Source organism: Giraffa tippelskirchi, chromosome 6 (genome assembly GCF_054371585.1).
Source record: "Giraffa tippelskirchi isolate mGirTip1 chromosome 6, T2T-mGirTip1v1.2.pri, whole genome shotgun sequence".
NCBI lineage: Eukaryota > Metazoa > Chordata > Mammalia > Artiodactyla > Giraffidae > Giraffa > Giraffa tippelskirchi.
The window spans coordinates 87,158,979-87,178,675 of NC_137280.1; the positions used below are offsets into that span (position 1 = coordinate 87,158,979).

At 40.4% G+C, this 19,697-nt stretch overlaps 1 protein-coding gene, 1 long non-coding RNA gene and 1 pseudogene across 2 annotated transcripts; 2 read left to right on the forward strand and 1 right to left on the reverse strand.

Moving 5' to 3' along the window:
* Positions 1–251: 251 nt before the first annotated feature.
* On the reverse strand, positions 252–4,735 carry LOC145509116 (uncharacterized). The gene is made up of 3 exons (XR_014055864.1): positions 4,163–4,735; positions 2,868–3,005; positions 252–760 (listed from the first exon to the last, which is right to left on the reverse strand). It is a non-coding gene; the product is annotated as an uncharacterized LOC145509116 (long non-coding RNA).
* LOC145509322 (olfactory receptor 7A17-like) lies at positions 966–1,979 on the forward strand. Its single transcript, XM_081497905.1, has one exon. The coding sequence runs from the start codon at positions 1,011–1,013 to the stop codon at positions 1,977–1,979; it is 969 nt and encodes a 322-aa protein (XP_081354031.1). The 5' UTR covers positions 966–1,010.
* A 356-nt stretch (positions 4,736–5,091) lies between the features above and the next one.
* Positions 5,092–17,147, forward strand: LOC145510815 (olfactory receptor 7A10-like; annotated as a pseudogene).
* Positions 17,148–19,697: the final 2,550 nt, after the last annotated feature.

The window sequence follows — 19,697 nt, forward strand, 5'->3', positions numbered from 1 at the left end:
TCAAAGATAACGTAGTGTTGATGACTTTCTTTCATTACTCCCTTCATAATTATTGTGGCCAAAAGTGAGAAGAGCCAGAGAGTAACAAGTCCAGTAAGACATGATGTGTGTAAGTGTGTGTGTTGTGTGTATGTGTGTGTGTGTGTGTTGTGGGGAATGAGCAGTTCTCTGGGAAGTGACACTTAAATTTATCCACTCCAAAATGTTACCCTTAAAACACAGACACAGTAATGTCAACCAGAAGATGCAAATAAAGGAGTCAATTCGTTTTAATTCACAGGAATCAAAACAAATATAAAAATGTGAAAGTAACAACATGCGGATGAAGGACTCCTTGTGTCTTGAAGGTTCAGCTGTAGCAGGAAGACCTTGTTCCTTAGCATCCTCTGATACCATTTCTCCTCACACTCGCTCTTGCTTTTTCCCCTTGACACTTTTGCTGCCTTTTGAGTCTCTAATATTTGAAACAAGCCCTACCCTCAGGTACGTTGCAGACTCTTTTCCTCATAGGGCACAAAGGTCCCCCGGGTAAACTGATGTCTCTGCTTTGTCTTGCTTCAGGTCTCTTTTTTTGCAGATCTTCCTGAACTCTCAGTAAAATGTAATAAATCCATGCATGGTAATTTATACTTGCCTTTTTTTCCCATATCATCTGTCATCACATGAGATGGCATATATATTTTTTTCATTTGTTAACTCATATTCTTCCTTCATCATTGCATTGTTGGAAGTTTTGTTCTCAGCATCTCACACATTTACCCTAAAAGATGGTTGGTACTCAACATGAATTTCTAGAATATATGAAAGACATTTGTTTTAAAACTGTATAATCATGACCTCTTGGGGAAAAGGTTGAGTGTTAGACAGGAATTTCTAATCACAGATGACACAGTAGATTCCTTAAAGATGATCAAATATTGTAATTCATAGCATTTTACTGTGTTAATGTGCACACATGTAGAAATTAATCATGCTATTTTTTTTTCTTCCCTAGTAGTGATCACCACCACATGGTACTACAAAATGATACAGGAATGGCACAATTTATTCTTCTGGGATTATCAGAGGAACTAGAACTGCAGCCTCTCATATTTGGACTTTTCCTCTCCATGTTCTTGATCACTGTGTTTGGGAATCTGCTCATCATTCTTGCCACCATCTCAGACTCCCACCTCCACACCCCCATGTACTTCTTCCTCTCCAACCTGTCCTTTGTAGACATCTGTTTCATCTCCACCACTATCCCAAAGATGCTGGTGAACATACAGACACAGAGCAACGTCATTTCCTATGAAGGCTGCATCACCCAGATGCATTTTTACATACTATTTGTAGAGTTGGAGAACTTAATTCTAACTGTCATGTCCTATGACCGCTTCATAGCCATCTGTCACCCCCTGCAGTACACAGTCATCATGAGCCCTATTCTCTGTGGACTGATGGTGCTGCTGTCTTGGATGATGAGTGCCCTGAATTCCTTGGTACAAAGCTTACTGGTACTGAGACTGTATTTCTGTACAGACCTAGAAATCCCCCACTTTTTCTGTGACTTGAAAGAAGTACTCCAACTTACCTGTTCTGACACCTTTCTTAATAACACTGTGATGTATTTTGCAGTTGGGCTCTTTGGTGCTATCCCCCTGGCTGGGATATGTTACTCATACTCTAGGATAGTTTCCTGCATACATAGAATCTCATCAGCTGAGGGGAAGTATAAAGCATTTTCCACCTGTGCATCTCACCTCTCTGTTGCTTCCTTATTTTATTGTACGGGTTTAGGATTGTATCTTAGCTCTACTGCTACCCACAGCTCACACTCAAGTGCAATAGCCTCAGTGATGTACATTGTGGTCACACCCATGTTGAACCCTTTCATCTACAGTCTGAGAAATAAAGACATAAAGAGGGCTCTGAGAAGATTCTTTGGAGTGACAGCTATGAAAGGGCCATTTGTCCTGGGGCTGAGGGAGTGCTGGTAATTGCAGTGCTCAAAGCATTAGAGTCAGAAATTGTTATTCTTGATCAGATTGTGGAAAGAGCACTTGTTCCTTATATGTATTGCCTGGCTTTTGCATTCTTTGATTTAAAATTCAGCATATAATTTAAGTCACCGATTAAGCTTTCTTAATAGCTGATGCATGGACAATTTTCCATTTTTTTTCTATTTTTCTGTTTTCCCTAAATTTTTCCCAAACATGGGTGAGAAATATTTGGAAATTTCCATTTATTTGGTAGGAAAGATCGGATTCCTTAAGGCCTTTGTCTTAAGCAACATCCATCTCAAGCATTTTAAAAAAAATTCTTCTCTACTCACCAGGAAAAACTGCCTTTGGCAGCTAAAGTAACTTATAGAATTCAACTGCAGAGTAAAGTCTGAAACCAATGTTTTGATTTTGGCACTGTCATTTTTCTGTATCACCACTTTAACTGCCCTCCTGATAATATCGACTTTATTCATGCCACTGAGTTTTATAACTGGTCTCCTGGTGTCATACAATTATTCAGCCTGTGTCCCCAATATCTACCACGTGTTGTTGTTGTTTAGTCGCTAAATTGTGTTTACCTGTTTTGCAATCCCATGGACTGTTGCCTGCCGAGCTTCTCTGTCCATGAGATTTTCCGTCAAGAATACTGGAGTATCCCTCTTGAGCCTCCCTCCCACACCATATTACTCCTCTAGGTTGTCACAGAGCACCAAGTTGAACTCCCTGTGTTATTCTTTTTTTGGGTAAAAAATTCCCGTGCTGCCTATAATTATGGCTTCTCTATTGGTCTGAACAAGGGATCTCCTCTTTTATAAATTTTGTCATAATCAGTAAAGAATTAGAAACAGTGAAGGAACAATAGCAAGGTAAACAATTACACACCTGCTTCCTGCTCAGGAGTCTTCAGCCTTTGTGGTCAAAGGATGATTCACAATAATCCTTACATTTTTACCCAGTCTGTGATTCAGGATCACCATTCATCTGTACAGCATGCATGTCCTTCTAACCCCTCCAAGTTTCCTGGAACAGAACCTTAATTGAGCTCATTGATAATCTAGTTATTTGAAACAAGTTTAAAAAATAATCAGGAATATTGTCTCCAAATCAACACATATGCTTAAAATAAAAAGCAGTAGACCATTACATCTGCTTTCATTGCCATTTGCTTTGATTTTTATATCAGTTAGCAATTGCTGTATAACAAGCTGTCTTAAATCATGTGGTTTATTACAATGCTGTTCATATCAAATGAGATTATATAGCTGGTGGTGTTCTGGTCCGCTGTTCAGATGCTCATAAATCCATACAGCTGTAAGTTTCTACATTGTGTATGTTGTGTATGATCCTATCAACCCAGCGTGCTCACTCTGCACCAATGTAGAGTCTTCAAAATAATGAATTCAAGAATACTAGATTTTCAACAAATCCCCGAGGCATAAACCATACTACCTATGTCTATATTAGATACTGGTGTCTTCCATATGTATCACCCTGATTCCATTCATGTGTGAGCTTTCTCAGCCCAACTACAAACTGCCAGCTCCTGGAGTTCTTTGACCAAGAGCTTCAACTGACAAACAGCTTTGTCTGGTCAACCTCTGCCAAATGGGGAGAAAATGGAAGAACAGCAGCCAAGACTCTTGAAAGGCATCATAGGTAAGCAGATTCTAACAACTACATCATGAACTTCATCAGGAAACATTCTAAATGTGTTGATGGTTGTACATATCTGTGAATGTGCTAAAAATTTGAATTGTACATTTCAGATTGGTGAATTGTATGGCATGTGAATTATATCTCAATAAAAATTTTTAATAGTCCAACATTTTTTAAAGAAGAGAAAAGGAAACTACCGTTTGATATCCCTGATAAGTATACATAGAAAGTGGCAAACCAAATTCTACAGAGCATGAAAAGGATCATACCCCAGGATCACATGGGATTAATTCCTGGGACACAAGGGATGTATAGCATTGTGCATTGAAGAATGCACAGCAGAATTCTTGGCCTCCACCCACTAGGTAGCAGTAGCACCTGTCCAGTTGTAACAAGCAAAACATTTGCAGAGAATCTCCAGTGTGCCCTGGAAGCAAAATCACCCCAGTTGAGATACACTGTCCTATAATATGAGAACTGGAAATATCTTGAGGGAGTTCCAATCAAAGCTCATCCCTTACTCAGTTCATAACTTTGGGCAGATCTCTTCATGCTTCTGAGTTCCATTGCTGCAAGTGTAGAATGAGGTACATCATAGCGTGCATATCAGACAATGAACTTTCATGAGAAATAAGAAAATCAACTTTCGTGAAAAATAAGACAATCCATATAATGTTCTAAGTTCAGCACATGGTGCATCATAAAAGCCAAATGTATAATATAATCAAAATTTTAAAAATGTTAATGGCATCTCTTAATTTGCATCACTAACATGAATTTCCTAATTGATTTGGCAAATGTATCATGAATCTAAGATCTACAGTACCAGTGTATCTAGAACAAAGGAACACATCTCTATCCCTTGTTGAGAAAGGGAATAGCAATTTTCTAGAGATGTTTTTGCCACAAGACAATACTTCGGAGGTCCATGTGTCCTACTCAAGAAAGGTTCCTCAGCCTTAGATTTGGAGAAACTGTTAACTTGAGGTTGTGATAAGGCGCAGTGAAGTCAGGGCTCTGGAAGCCAGATGAGTTCATGGAAAAGGAAGAATAAATCTGAACTCATCTGTCTTCTGATCTGGTCTTCTGGGAACAGAGAATAAGCAGGGGAAAAAATTCCTTCTGTCCAGACAAGAGTCCCATAGGATTATGACGTACTCAGAGGTGGGAGTAACCATGGAAACTGTGCCTAATGAGAAGACATAGAGAGCTGTAACTATTTCTCCTGTTGCAGTCCCACAGCAAGGTCAACCTTGAGTAAACAGGACATAGTTGTTGCTTTTGTAGTTGTAAATCTGGCTGGAGAACCAATGCGTCACTCCTTCCTGCCATCCTGTCTGAAGAAAGAGCTTTAATCTCCATCATCAACTATTCCGGGAAGAACTGGATTTCCACACTAAATTTTCAATTTCCAAGAATTGGAGACCTTCCACTCAGAGACTCTGTTTAGATGAGTCTGACAGTGGTAGGAACTTCGGGGAAGATTCAGAGAATGTAAGGGGAGATCTTTTCCCAAAGTCACAGGAGAGTTCAACCAGCCTAATCTAGAGCTAAGAGATTGCCGTGTTTTTCTAAGTTGACTAATATATTTAAAATCGATATGTTTAATATACTAAAGTAGTGTCTATAGACTCAGTAATACAAGGATCATTGTTGGGAATTAACTGATGGGAGTGGAATTGCAGTTGGATGAGAATGAAGAAGGCATGGGAAGCCCAAAGTGATTCCCATAAAATTAGAACATATCTGAGGTGTTTGACAGTTCAGAGCAGTAGGAAAACAGAATATTGAGTTTAGAGATGTGAACAGTGAAATTTTTGCAAATAGGGTGTATTTGAACATGTTCCGTTTTTTGTGAGAAGGATACAGACCCATGGAAGTACATAGTATATTACAACAGCAATTCATGACACTTGCTTTTCTCAGTATTGTCTCCCACTTGGTATTAACATGATAAAGAATATTGTGTATAATATGCATGAAGGAATATGCCAGTGAGCACTGCTTTGTAATTACTTCATTACCTGGGAGGCTAAATATATGTCTGGCTTTGTTGTTGCTGTGGACTGTCCCCCACCAGGCTCCTCTACCCAAGGTGTTTCCTAGGCAAGAATACTGGAATGGGTTGCCATTTCCTTTTCCAGAGGGTCTGCTCAACCCAAGGACCAAACCCAAGTCTCCTGCTTTGGCAGGTGGATTCTTTGAAAATCCTTGGCTTTGATATACACTTTCTAAATATGAATTGTCTTTGCAAGTACTTAGCTTTGTGTCCTGGGATCTGAGTGATTTGTCCCTTTTTTTTTAACCCCATTCTTAAAAAAAAAAGTTGTTTTTGTTTTAAACAAGATTGTTGTATGGCATTTAATTCTTCTGTACCATGTAGACATAGATACATTAGTGGTGTTGTGTGAGAGTTTATAAATTGTGTGTGATCAAATCTATCAGTCAGTCACAGTGTTCCCCTCATTGCTTATAAACATAGAATGTTCTTTTGTATCCTTAATAGCAAGGAATATTTTTATGCATATTACTATCTTATTTAGCACCCAGTTTTCCTTATTTAAAAAAAGATCTTCATGACACAGATAATCACGATGGTGTGATCACTCACCTAGAGCCAGACATCCTGGAATGTGAAGTCAAGTGGGCGTTAGCATCACTACGAACAAAGCTAGTGGAGGTGACGGAATTCCAGTTGAGCTATTTCAAATCCTCAAAGGTGATGCTGTGAAAGTGATGCACTCGATATGCCAGCAAATTTGGAAAACTCAGCAGTGGCCACAGAACTGGAAAAGGTCAGTTTTCGTTCCAATCCCAAAGAAAGGCAATGCCGAAGAATGCTCAAACTACTGCACAATTGCACTCATCTCACATGCTAGTAAAGTAATGCTCAAAATTTTCCAAGCCAGGCTTCAGCAATACTTGAACCATGAAATTCCAGATGTTCAAGCTGGTTTTAGAAAAGGCAGAGGAACCAGAGATCAAATTGCCAATATCCGCTGGATCATCGAAAAAACAAGAGAGTTCCAGAAAAACATCTATTTTTGCTTTACTGACGATGCCAAAGCCTTTGACTGTGTGGATCAGAATAAACTGTGGAAAATTCTGAAAGAGATGGGAATACCAGACCACCTCACTTGCTTCTTGAGAAACCTGTATGCAGGTCAGGAAGCAACAGTTAGAACTGGACATGAAACAACAGACTGGTTCCAAATAGGAAAAGGAGTGTGTCAAGGCTGTATATTGTCACCCTGCTTATTTAACTTATATGCAGAGTACATCATGAGAAACGCTGGGCTGGAAGAAACAAAAGCTGGAATCAAGATTGCCAGGAGAAATATCAATAACCTCAGATATGCGGATGACACCACCCTTATGGTGGAGAGTGAAGAAGAACTAAAGAGCCTCTTGATGAAAGTGAAAGAGGAGAGTGAAAAAGTTGGCTTAAAGCTCAACGTTCAGAAAACTAAGATCATGGCATCTGGTCCCATCACTTCATGGGAAATAGATGGGGAAACAGTGGAAACAGTGTCAGACTTTATTTTGGGGGGCTCCAGAATCACTGCTGATGGTGACTGCAGCCATGAAATTAAAAGACGTTTACTCCTTGGAAGGAAGGTTATGGCCAACCTAGATAGCATATTTAAAAGCAGAGACATTACTTTGCCAACAAATGTCCGTCTAGTCAAGGCTATGGTTTTTCCAGTGGTCATGTATGGTTGTGAGAGTTGGATGGTGAAGAAAGCTGAGCGCTGAAGAATTAATTGATGCTTTTGAAGTGTGGTGTTGGAGAAGACTCTTGAGAGTCCCTTGAACTGCAAGGAGATCCAATCAATCCATCCTAAAAGAGATCAATCCTGGATGTTCATTGGAAGGTCTGATGTTGAAGCTGAAACTCCAATACTTTGGCCACCTCATGCGAAGGGTTGACTCATTGGAAAAGACCCTAATGCTGGGTAGGATTGGGGGCGGGAGGAGAAGGGGACGACAGAGGATGAGATGGTTGGATGGCATCACCGACTCGATGGACATGGGTTTGGGTAGACTCCGGGAGTTGGTGATGGACAGAGAGGCCTGGCGTGCTGCAATTCATGGGGTCGCAAAGAGTCGGACATGACTGAGCGAATGAACTGAACTGAACTTTCCTTATTGCTGCTGTTTTATGTCTTGTGATCAAATCTATATTTTTAAAAAAGCAATTATCTCCTGTCAAGTTGTAGATCACACTCATCTGTATACAACTAAAGAGCTCTTACATTGTTTAATAAGCATGATTGAGCTTACTTATAATTATATAGAATGAAATTATAACTTTAGATACTGCTTCCTTCAGTATGGATTAAAAACTATATCTTCCTATTCTTCTCTTTCCAAAATGTCCCATTCATCTTAAATTACAGACCCATGTTGTTGTGATTAATATATTATTATTTTATATATTTTTGAGATATTAGTATTACATATTTATTTAATTTGATAACAATTATTTGAATCTATTTAGCAGAGCTTTATTTTCAGCAGCACTCTTTTGATTTATTGACTTGTAATTTTCTTAAAATTTGTTTTAACTTAAATGCCCACTTTTGTGAAAATCTAGAAGTAAACAAAGCACATGATGTCCCTGTTCATTCGGACAACACATTATAATAGAGAAAGCAAAGGCAATGAAGTAAATGCTTTTAATACATAAGATAGACAGGGATAAATCATATGAAGGAAGGGCGTAGATTGTCACGGAAACTGCAGAATTTTATAGTGCATGGTCCGGAGTGGGGTGTCATGGCCATGTTGGATGAGGAACAGAATTAGAATGACAGAGTGCTCATTGGTTTGTCAAAGAAGGTATCAAAGTACAAACCACCAGAAAACAAATGTGAGAGAAGGGCCAGGCTCACCCACTACTGGGAGATACAAAAGCAAGCGTGGTTAAATAAACATGGAGTAGGAAAAGGAACAGCAGTTAGATCAGGGGCTTGAGGTGGGCGCCGTCGTGAAGCAAGTGGAGTAGCCAGTGTGCGGTCCCTCGAGTCTGAGGGCGCTTCAGCACAGAGCTGCTGCCCTTCTTTTCGCAACTGGCTCTTCTGAGAGTGTCTTCACTCATTAGAGTCACTGATCTTCATTTAAAACTACTTTTTCCTTTACTGCAGTGGATTCTAATTTTTTTGAATGTGTCCCAGAATAAACATGCCTTTAACAGAGTGATCGATCATGTGCACATGCAAACATGAAAACACACAACTGCATATAGGTACACACACACACACACACACAAACAACTGGGGCTTCCCAGGTGTCTCAGTGGCAAAGAATATGCCGGCCAATGCAGGAGACACAGGTTTGACCCATGGGCCGGGAAGATCACTTGCTGGAGATCCTGTGTAACCTACTCTGGTATTCTTGCCTGGGAAATCCCATGGACAGAGGAGACTGGCAGGGTATAGTCCATGGGGTCAAAGAATCGGACACAACTGAGCAACTGAGCATATGCATAAACACACACACACACACACACACACACACAACTAAACAAAGAGAATAAATACCAATAATAACCATTATTTACTGATAGGAAGGAACTCTGCTAAACTTACTGCATATACTGACTAAATCTATCGACTACCTGGGGAGGTTGGACACTATTGTGTGAGGATGAGAACGTTTAGAATAGATTGGGTGTCTCTCCAAATTCAAACAGCTAATATGCAGTAGATCCAAGATTTAAAATTTGATTCCAAAATTTTGCATATAATACCACTTAGAAAAGTCTTTTACCATTTCATCTTTAAAATCTCCACCGTTTTTAGAAATGAGGTGCTTCATTTTGTAAATTGTGGTTTTAGTCCCTTTGATCACATTTCTAGTGGATAAGATGTCTTGATCTAGTAAATATACGACTCCTTTCTCATTTGGATAAATTGCTTTTTGCGGCTATACTATTAATAGCTATTCTGGGAATCAAGGAGGTATAACTGGGGGTGGAATGCTGCCAGAATCAAGGAAGCTTTCTCTTCTTTTCAATCTCTCAGAACCACCTGAGATTATTAGAACATTTCCCACATGATGTGCATTTATTTTATGTATCTTTATTTTTTTTTTAATTTTACTTATTTATTTTTGTCTGTGCTGGGTCTTCTTTGATTCAGGGCTTTACTCTAGTTTCAGTGAGTGGGAAATGCTCTCTAGTTGTGGTGCACGTACTTCTCATTGCGCTGGCTCCTCTTGCTGTGAAGCACTGGCTCTAGGGTGGGTGGGCTCAGTAGTTGTGGCTCCTAAGCTCTAGAGCACAGGCTCAGTAGTTGCAGCACATGGGCTTATCAGCTCTGAGGCATGTGGGATCTTCCCAGATCAAGGATTAAACCCATGTCTCCTGTATTGGCAGGTAGCCTCTTTACCACTGAGCCATTAGGGAAGCCCTATCTCTATTTTCTGAACTGAGGTTTCTGTTGTTCAGTCACTCAGTCATGTCTGACCCTTTGTGACCCATGGACTGCAGCATGATAGGCTTCCCTGCCCTTCACCATCTCCTGGAGCTTGCTCAAACTCATGTCCATTGAGTCAGAGGTGCCATCCAACCATTTCATCCTCTGTTGTCCCTTTCTCTTCCTGCCTTCAATCTTTCCCAGCATCAGGGTCTTTTCCAATGAGTCAGTTCTTTGCATCAGGTGGCCAAAGTATTGGAGCTTTGCTTCAGCATCAGTCCTTCCAATGAATATTCAGGATTGATTCCCTCAAGATTAACTGATTTGAACTCCTTGCAGTCCAAGGGAGTCTAAAGAGTCTTCTCCAACACCACAGTTTGAAAGCATTCATTCTTCTGTGTTCAACCTTCTTTATTGTCCAACTCTCACATTTATACATGACTACTGGAAAAACCCATAGCTTTGACTAGATGGACCTTGGTAGGCAAAGTAATGTCTCTGGTTTTTAATATGCTGTCTAGGATTGTCATAACTTTTCTTCGAAGGAGCAAACATCTTTTAATTTCATGGCTGCACTCACCATATGCAGTGATTTTGGAGCCCAAGAAAATAAAATCTGTCACTGTTTCCATTGTTTCCCCATCTATTTGCCATGATGTCATGATCAAATCCTCAAAGGTGATGCTGTGAAAGTGCTGCACTCAATATGCCAGCAAATTTGGACAACTCAGCAGTGGCCACAGGACTGGAAAAGGTCAGTTTTCATTCCAATCCCAAAGAAAGGCAATGCCAAAGAATGCTCAAACTACCGCACAATTGCACTCATCTCACACGCTAGTAAAGGAATGCTCAAAATTCTCCAAGCCAGGCTTCAGCAATACGTGAACCGTGAACTTCCAGATGTTCAAGCTGGTTTTAGAAAAGGCAGAGGAACCAGAGATCAAATTGCCAATATCCGCTGGGTCATCGAAAAAGCAAGAGAGTTCCAGAAAAACATCTATTTCTGCTTTATTGACTATGCCAAAGCCTTTGACTGTGTGGATCACAATAAACTGTGGAAAATTCTGAAAGAGATGGGAATACCAGACCATCTGACCTGTCTCTTGAGAAACCTGTATGCAGGTCAGGAAGCAACAGTTAGAACTGGACATGGAACAACAGACTGGTTCCAAATAGGAAAAGGAGTACGTCAAGGCTGTATATTGTCACCCTGCTTATTTAACTTATATGCAGAGTACATCATGAGAAACGCTGGGCTGGAAGAAACACAAGCTGGAATCAAGATTGCCGGGAGAAATATCAATAACCTCAGATATGCAGATGACACCACCCTTATGGCGGAGAGTGAAGAAGAACTAAAGAGCCTCTTGATGAAGGTGAAGGAGGAGAGTGAAAAAGTTGGCTTAAAGCTCAACGTTCAGAAAACCAAGATCATGGCATCTGGTCCCACCACTCCATGGGAAACAGATGGGGAAACAGTGGAAACAGTGTCAGACTTTACTTTTTTGGGCTCCAAAAGCACTGCTGATGCTGACTGCAGCCATGAAATTAAAAGACGCTTACTCCTTGGAAGGAAGGTTATGGCCAACCTAGATAGCATATTTAAAAGCAGAGACATTACTTTGCCAACAAAAGTCCGTCTAGTCAAGGCTATGGTTTTTCCAGTGGTCATGTATGGATGTGAGAGTTGGACGGTGAAGAAAGCTGAGCACCGCAGGATTGATGCTTTTGAACTGTGGTGTTGGAGAAGACTCTTGAGAGTCCCTTGGACTGCAAGGAGATCCAATCAATCCATCCTAAAAGAGATCAATCCTGGATGTTCATTGGAAGGTCTGATGTTGAAGCTGAAGCTCCAATACTTTGGCCACCTCATGCGAGGGGTTGACTCATTGGAAAAGACCCTAATGCTGGGTGGGTTTGGGGGCGTGAGGAGAAGGGGACGACAGAGGATGAGATGGTTGGATGGCATCACCGACTCGATGAACATGGGTTTGGGTAGACTCCGGGAGTTGGTGATGGACAGAGAGGCCTGGCGTGCTGCAATTCATGGGGTTGCAGAGAGTCGGACACGACTGAGCGACTGAACTGAACTGAACATGATCTTAGTTTTATGAATGTTGAGCTTTAAGTAAACTTTTTCACTCTCCTCTTTCACCTTCATCAAGAGGCTCTTTAGTTCCTCTTTGCTTTCTGCCATAAAGGTGGTGTTATCTGCATATCTGAGCTTATTGATATTTCTCTCGGCAATCTGGATTAAAACTTCGCTTCTTTCAGCCTGTGGTTTCGCATGATGTATTCTGCATATAAGTTAAATAAGCAGGGTGACAATATATAGACTTGATGTACTCATTTCCCAACTTGGAACCAATCTGTTGTTCCATGTCTGGTTTTGTTGCTTCTTGACCTGCATACAGGTTTCTCAGGAGGCTGGTAAAGTGGTCTGGTATTCCCATATTTTTAAAAATTTCCCACAATTTGTTGTCATTAACACAGTCAAAGGCTTTAGTGTAGTCAATAAAGCAGAAGTAGACGCTTTTCTGGAACTCTCTTGCTTTTTCTATGATCCAGCTGATGTTGGCAATTTGACCTCTAGTTCCTCTAGTTTTTCTAAATCCGGCTTGTGCATCTGGAAGTTTTCAGTTCATGCACTGTTAAAGCCTACCTTGGAGGATTTTGAGCATTATTTTGCTAGCATGTGAAATGAGTGCAAATGTGTGGTAGTTTGAACATTCTTTGGCATTACCTTTCTTTGGTATTGAAATGAAAACTGACCTTTTCCAGTCCTGTGGCCACTGCTGAGTTTTCCAAATTTGCTGGTGTATTGAGTGCAGCACTATTACAGCATCATCTTTTAGGATTTGAAATAGCTCAGCTGGAATCCCATCACCTTCACTAGCTTTGTTCACAGTGATGCTGCCTAAGGTTCACTTGGCTTCACACTCTAAGATGTCTGGCTCTAGGTTAGTGGTAACACCACTGTGGTTATCCATATAATTAAGATCTTTTTTGTATAGTCGTCTGTGTATTCTTGCCACCTCTTCTTAATATCTTCTGCTTTTGTTAGGTCCATAGCACTTCTGTCCTTTTTTGTACTCATCTTTGCATGAAATGTTCCCTTGTAATCTCGAATTTTTTTGAGGAGATCTCTAGTCTTTCCCATCCTGTTGTTTTCCTCTGTTTCTTTGCATCGTTCACTTAGGAAGACTTTCTTATCTCTCCTTGTTGAACTTGCATTCAGATGGATAGATCTTTCCATTTTTCCTTTGCTTTTTGCTTCTCTATGAAAAGGCACAAAGATATGACACTGAAAGATAAACTCCCCAGGTTGGTAGGTGCCCAATATGCTACTGGAGAAGAATGGAGAAATAGCTCCAGAAGGAATGAAGAAGCTGAGCCAAAGTGGAAACAACACCCAGTTGCATATGTGTTTGGTGGTGAAAGTAAAGTCTGATGATGTAAAGAACAATATTGCATAGGAACCTATAATGTTAGGTCCATAAATCAAGGTAAATTGGAAGTGATTAAACAGGAGATGGTAAAAGTGAACATCAACATTTTAGGAATCAGTGAACTAAAATAAATGGGAACGGGTGAATTTAATTCAGATGACGATTATATCTACTACTGTGGCAAATAGATGGGGAAACAATGGAAACAGTGAGAGACTTTATTTTAGGGGGCTCCATAATCACTGCAGATAGTGACTGCATCCATGAAATTAAAAGACACTTGCTCCTTGGAAGGAAAGTTATGACAATCCTAGGCAGAATATTAAAAAGCAGAGACATTACTTTGCCAACAAAGTCCATCTAGTCAAAGCTATGGTTTTTCCAGTAGTCATGTATCTGTGTAAGTTGGACTACACAGAAAGCTGAGTGCTGAAGAATTGATACTTTTGAACTGTGGTGTTAGAGAAGACTCTTGAGAGTCCTTGGACTGCAAGGAGATCCAACCAGTCCATCCTAAAGGAAATCAATCCTGAATATTCATTGGAAGGACTGATTCTGAAGCTGAAGTTCCAATACTTTGGCCACCTGATGAGAAGAACTGACTCATTTGAAAAGACCCTGATGCTGGGAAAGATTGAGGGCCAGAGGGGAAGGGGACGACAGAGGATGAGATGGTTGGATGGCATCACTGACTCGATGGACATGAGTTTCAGTAAGCTCTGGGAGTTGGTGATGGACAGGGAAGCTTGCTGTGCTGCAGTCCACGCAGTCGCAAAGAATCAGACACAACTGAGTGACTGAACTGACAGTTGGCAAGAATCTCTTAGAAGAAATGGAGTAGCCCATATAGTCAACAAAGAATCTGAAATGCAGTACTTGGGTACAATCTCAAAACAACACAATGATCTCTGTTCGTTTTCAAGGCAAACCATTCAGTATCAGAGTAATCCAGGTCTATGCCCCAACCACTAATGCTGAAGAAACTGAAGTTGAATGATTTTATGAAGACCCTCAAGACCTTCTAGAACTAACATCAAAAAAAAAAAAAAAATGTCCTTCTGATCATAGGGAACTGGAATGCAAAAGTAGAAAATCAAGAGATACCTGGAGTAACGTTAAGTTTGACCTTGGAGTACAAAATGATGCTGAGCAAAGGCTTACAGAGTTTTGCCTAGATAATACACTGGTCATAGCAAACACCCTCTTCCAACGATGCAAGAGAAGACTCTATAAAGGGACATCACCAGATGGTCAATACTGAAATCAGATTGATTATATTCTTTGCAACCGAAGATGGAGAAGCTCTATACAATCAGCAAAACAACTTTGGGAGCTGACTATGTCTTAGATCATGAACTCCTTGTTGCCAAATTCAGACTTAACTGGAAGAAAGTAGGGAAACCTACCAGGCCATTCATGTAAGACCTACATCAAGTCCCTTACAATTATACAGTGGTGAATGTGACAAAGATTCAAGGGATTAAATCTGGTAGACAAAGTGTCTAAAGAACTATGGTCGGAGGTTCATAACATTGTACAGGAGGAGGTGATCAAAACCATTCCCAAGAAAAAGAAATGCAAAAATAAAAAATGGTTGTCTGAGGAGGGCTTACAAATAGCTGAGGTTTTTATACTATTTAAATACAGGACAGAAAATGGTCACACTTCAATGAAGCACCAAGTTCACATGTCCCAGGCAGGCTCACCAACTGGACTATGAATGTTATTTCTTTATTCTTTAGGGTAAAGATAATTTGATTGACAGCTTTATTTCTAGAGTATTTTTTCCCCTAATTTTGGTGGTTAGGAATGAGAAGGGGCTTCCCTGGTGGCTTACACAGTAAAGAATTTGCCTGCAATGCAGGAGACCTGGGTTTGATCCCTGGGTTGGGAAGATCCCCTGGAGAAGGCGGTGGCAGTGAATACCAGTATTCTTCCTGGAGAATCCTATGGACAGAGGAGCCTGGTGGGCTACAGTCCATGGGTTCACCAAGAGTCAGACACAGCTGAGCGACTAACACTTCCACTTTCTTTCAGGGATGAGAAAAGCCTGGTAGCATTGTGCCCCTAACAGGACAAAATATGCTTTGTGTTGTGTGTTGTGTGTGTTTTGTGGCTGATGCACAGTTCTGAGTGTTGACTACTTGACCCCACATACGGTAAAGTGACCCTTAAAAGACAGAAACCAGAATGTTAACCAACATATGAAGATAAGGAGAATCCTTGTGACTAGGATCCATGTCTAGTCTCAGGATGCCTTGAAATCAAAATTAATGATGAGCAGAGAACAGAATTTGACAAAGGGACTCCTTGTGCCCTGAAGTCTCAGTTGTGGTAAGGAGTCCGCCTCTTTCTTCAGCTCTCTGACACTATCTGCCATCACTCTCCCTGTGCTCTTTGCTCATCACACTGGAAATATATTGAACCTGGACTGTCTGAAATGAGAACCTTCCTCAGATCCTTTGCACTGACTCTTTTCCCTGCAGGGCACACGCTTCCCCAGATAACTCTTTGCCTTCCTGAGCTCCCAATGAAAATAGCAGAACCACCCAGTCTCTCTTATGTTTGCTTTTGCTTGACATACAATTGTAATTGCAGCATTTTTGACAAGTTATTGATGTCCCTTTATATAAATATTAATCATAGTATTTTAAAATTTTAGTCTTTACTACCACACATGAGACCAAGCAATGATACCCAATTTTCAGGATGTCTTCTTCTGGGATTATCAAAGGAACCAGAACTGCAGCCTCTCATATTTGGGTTTTTCCTCTCCATATAACTAATCACTGTGTTTGGAACCCTGCTTATCATCCTGGCTGTCAGCTCAGACTCTAACCTCCACATCCCCCTGTACTTCTTCCTCTCCAACCTGTCCTTTGTAGACATCTATTTTACCTCCACCACCATTCCAAAGATGCTGTGGAACATCCAGACCCAGAACAAAGGTATCACCTATGAAGGCTGCATCACACAGATGTATTTTTCCATACTCTTTGGAGGTTGGGACAACTTTCTCTTGGCTGTGATGGCTTATGTCCACTTTTTTGCCATCTGTCACCCCCACACTACAATATCATCCTGAATCCCCAGCTCTGTGGACTGCTGATGCTGGGGTCCTGGATCTCAAGTGTCCTAAATTCCTTGTTACAAAGCTTAATGATGTTGTGATTGTCCTTCTGTACAGACATGGAAATACCCCACGTTTTCTGTGATCTCAATCAGATGTTCAAACTTGCCTGTTCTGCCACTTTTCTTAAAGATGCTGTGTTGTATTTTTCAACTGGGCTGCTGGTCGGTGGTCCCCTTGCTGGTATCTTTTACTCTTATTTTCAGATAGTTTATTCTATATGTAGAATCTCATCAGCTCAAGAATAAAGCATTTTCCACCAGTGCTTCTCACCTCTCAGTTGTCTCTCTGTTTTACTTTTCTGTCCTAGGAGTGTACCTTATCTCTGCTGCTATACAGCTCACCCTCAAGTGCAATAGCCTCAGTGATGTACACTGTGGTCACACCCATGCTGAACCCCTTCATCCACAGTCTGAGGAATGAAGACATTAAGGGGAGTCTGAAGAGATTATATGGGATGGCAGGTATAAAAAGACCAATCATCCTGGGGGTGAAGAAGTGTCCTTGATTGCATGACTCAAAATCTTGGAATAAAAACATTGTGATTCTTTGAGCACTGTGGAATATAATTTGTTTCCAATTATTTCCTGGGATTTCTACTTCTTTGAATTCAACCTTTGTATACAATTTCAACAGTTCAATTTATTAAGCTTTCTGTTCTGTCTGGTATACAGACAGCTTTCCTTTCGGGCCATTTTCATACATTCCCAAAGTTTTCTCTATTTTGAATCAGATATATTTGTAAATTAACATGTATTTCATGAGGAGACTTAGATTTCTTAAAAATATTTTCTTCCCAAAAGATTTATACCATCCCACACAATTGCCCCTAATTTCCCTGAATGAGCAATCATGAGTTGTCACACTGATATGAATAAAACTATACTTGGCATCTAAGATCATTTATGCAATGCCTTTGTAGGGGGAAAGATGAAACCACAGTTTCACTTTGGTATTGTCACTCTGCTTTACAACATCATTATTTTAACTGCTCTTCCTGGTAATGTGGACTGTCTCATGAACCCAGTTTCAGTATCTATCTACTGATATGATGCTATTGCCTAAGAATGCCTGGGGGGCATTGCCCAGGCCCATAATGCTTGTGATTCTGATCTGAACCAATGTTTTGACTAAACCAGCCCTTATGATGTTGTTGTTTTAAATGAAACATAACTGACATTACCTTATGTTAGTTTCAGGTGTACAACATAAGGGTTTGATCATTGTGTATATCACAAACTATTCACCACACTAAATCAAGTTAGCCTTCATCATGATGTTGTTGTTTTCATTTGCTAAGTCATGTATGACTTTGTGACGACATGGACTCTAGCATACCTGGTTCCTCTGTCCTCCACTATATCCCAGAATTTGCTCAGATTCATGTCTATTGAGTTGGTGGTGCTATCTAAACATTTCATCCTCTGCCACCTCCTTCTCCTTTTGCTTTCAATCTTTCCCAGCATCAGGGTCTTTCCCAGTGAATCAGCTCTTCACATCAGGTGGCCAAGGTATTGGAGCCTCAGCTTCAGTTTCAGCAACAGTCCTTCCAGTGAATATTCAGGATTGATTTCCTGAAAGATTGACTGGTTTGTTCTCCTTGTTGTCCAAAGAACCCTCAAGAGTCTTCTACAGCACCACAATCTGAAAGCATAGAGCTTTCTTTATGGTCCAACTCTCACATCATTACATGCCTACTGGAAAACCCATAGCTTTGACAACATGGACCTTTGTCGACCAAATGATGTCTGTGCTTTTTAAAATGCTGTCTCAATTTGTCATAGCTTTTCTTCCAAGAAGCAACTATCTTTTAATTTATGGCTACAGTCACCATCCATAGTGATTTTGGAGCCCAAGAAAATAAAATCTGTCACTATTCCACTCATATTGTAACTGGGAGATCACTAATCCCTATGAACCTCATTTCTACAATGGAAAACCGAGTTCATAATAGCACTACCTCACAGAATGACATTTTCTTTCTTTTTTTTTTAAATAAATTTATTTATTTTAGTTGGGGGCTAATTACTTTACAATATTGTAGTAGTTTTTGCCATACATTGACATGAATCAGCCATGGGTTTACATGTGTTCCCCCTCCTGGACCCCCCTCCCACCTCCCTCCCCATCCCCTCCCTCTGGGTCATCCCATTGCCCCAGCCCTGAGCATTTGTCTCATGCATCGAACATGGAATGGTGTTCTGTTTCACATATGATAATATACATGTTTCAATGTTATTCTCCCAGAACGTCCCATCCTCACCTCCTCCCTCAGAGTCCATAAGACTGTTCTGTGCATTTGTGTCTCTCATTCTGTCTCGCATATAGGGTTATCATTGCCATTTTTCAAATTCCATATATATGCATTAGTATACTGTATTGGTGTTTTTCTTTCTGGCTCACTTCACTCTGTATAATGGGCATCAGTTTCATCCATCTCAATAGAACCGATTCAAATGTATTTTTTTTAATGGCTGAGTAATATTCCATTGTGTATATGTACCACAGCTTTCTTATCCATTCATCTGCTGATGGACATCTAGGTTGCTTCCATGTCCTGGCTATTGTAAACAGTGCTGCGATGAACACTGGGGTACACACGTCTCTTTCAATTCTGGTTTCTTCAGTGTGTATGCCCAGCAGTGGGATTGCTGGGTCATATGGCAGTTCTATTCCCAGTTTTTTTAAGGAATCTCCATACTGTTCTTCATAGTGGCTGTACTAATTTGCATTCCCACCAGCAGTGTAAGAGGGTTCCCTTTTCTCCACACCCTCTCCAGCCTTTATTGCTTGTAGACTTTTGGATAGCAGCCATTCTGACTGGTGTGAAATGGTACCTCATTGTGGTTTTGATTTGCATTTCTCTAATAATGAGTGATGTTGAACATCTTTTCATGTGTTTGTTAGCCATCTGTATGTCTTCTTTGGAGAAATGTCTGTTTAGTTCTTTGGCCCATTTTTTCATTGGGTCACTTATTTTTCTGGAATTCAGCTGCAGGAGTTGCTTGTATATTTTTGAGATTAATTGTTTGTTGCTTCATTTGCTATTATTTTCTCC